General features: G+C 42.8%; 1 protein-coding gene across 1 annotated transcript in view; it reads right to left on the reverse strand.

Moving 5' to 3' along the window:
* Window positions 1–124: 124 nt before the first annotated feature.
* LOC107577941 (transformation/transcription domain-associated protein-like) overlaps window positions 125–1,658 on the reverse strand; it is a gene marked incomplete at both ends in the record, with an annotated part of 6,475 nt that continues 4,941 nt past the window's right edge. Inside the window, one exon of the mRNA XM_016263961.1 lies at window positions 125–276. Within this exon, the coding sequence (XP_016119447.1) occupies window positions 125–276 (152 nt within the window). The remainder of the gene's footprint in view (window positions 277–1,658) is intronic.

The raw sequence follows: 1,658 nt of genomic DNA on the forward strand, positions 1-1,658 counted from the left end.
CCCCCCCAAAAACTGTTTTGATTGTTTAATACAGTATACAACGATATTTTCTGAGACGATTTATCATACTGTGAAAATCTCATACCGTTACAACCCTACATGACACATTAAGTGGATGTCTTACTTGGAATGGGCGAGGAGCTGGTAAAGGGCGTGCTTGTTGTCCTCCAGGCTGGTCATGGCAACGAGGAAGCATTTGATCACCTCCCAGGCCTGTCGTCTGTAATACGGCTCAGTATTGGCACTCTTCAGGCAATCCAGTGCAGTCTCTATAGCCTAGATACACAACAAGAACAACGTTAAACGTTACTTGACCAAATGAACACATAAAAAATTAAATTAAACAGCTTAATGCCTCACAACGTGATGAAAACCCAAACCCAAAATTGAATATGATTGCATGCCACATCATTTTTATTCAAGTTATGTTGCACATTTATATGACACTAATCTCCCCCGCTTGAGTTAAATTTTCTGTGATGACACTTAAAGACCCATCATACATTAAAATATTCTGCAGTGATTAGATGCCTCTTAAACCCTTAAATTATAAAGGGACAAGCTAAAGTGGCAAGACACGTCGAGGGAGAAGATGAACTAATTAGTAAGATTCAAGGAAGGAGAAGGCAGCTCACCACAGAAAGGGCTGTCTGAATGAATTATCGCCGAAGACAGCGAGAACACTGACAGCCATGCAGGTCATTTCAAGAGAGAAAACCCTAAACTGGCTCTTAATACTTATGTGCTCTTGGAAAAGGTGAAATAAATGGTACACGGGCTGAGAAAAAGAGGGTTGTACCTGGCAGTACAGCACTGTTTTACAATTCCTGAGGGTCCTGAGCTGTTCCTGCCTTGTTGAGACATTATTATAAATGTCACATAACCTTGTACACATGTTCTATTCCCAAGAGGACCCTCCACACAAACTATGTCATTTTTCAAAAGCTCAAGGCCTCAACAGTGGAGGCCTGGCCCCTAAAAATGTGTGTGTTCCATATACAAGCGTGAGTTTTTCTTTAAAACTCTTTGGGAGTATTTCCCCCTTATTTTAAATTGTTGCTCCTCCTCAGCAGGGTTGAGAAAATGAATCTAGGAACCACTGGTGATGGACTCTGATACCATGTCTGAATGTTTCAACTTCGTTTAATACCCTGATGCTTGTAAATCAGACAAATATAGGCAAAATTAATCAAGCAAGAGAGACCATCAGCTCTGACAGCAGCGCAATCTGTCTCTGACTGGAAAAGATTCACAGAGAACTTTCTTGAACTACGCTGCATTAGCTCTCATTTACAACCGTCTGGGTTCCTGGAGAGAAGGAACGAAACGAGAAGACAGTTCAGTTCGGCTGGTGTCCAAATCAAACCGTGCTTGCAAATTTATACACATATTGAAACAAGTGTGCATGCTTTGAGGGTGAAGGCCGGTCCTATGGGGGACAGAATGAGTTGTTGTCTGTCTCGATCCAAACACATCACTGGGCTCCGCCTGTGGCAACCACAGGGCGCATGCAAATGAAATTAAGCAGCGACGGCACAATGGCGGTAGCATCCATCTTTGTGGAGCGAACACAATTACAGAAATGACAGTTTGCGTTTTTCCCAAGTAGCGACGAGCAGCAGGAAGGGCCATTAGCTGGAGTAAATAATCCCGTCTGC

The sequence above is a fragment of the Sinocyclocheilus grahami genome, unplaced genomic scaffold (genome assembly GCF_001515645.1).
Source record: "Sinocyclocheilus grahami isolate Dianchi unplaced genomic scaffold, SAMN03320097.WGS_v1.1 scaffold7901.1, whole genome shotgun sequence".
In the NCBI taxonomy this organism is placed as follows: domain Eukaryota; kingdom Metazoa; phylum Chordata; class Actinopteri; order Cypriniformes; family Cyprinidae; genus Sinocyclocheilus; species Sinocyclocheilus grahami.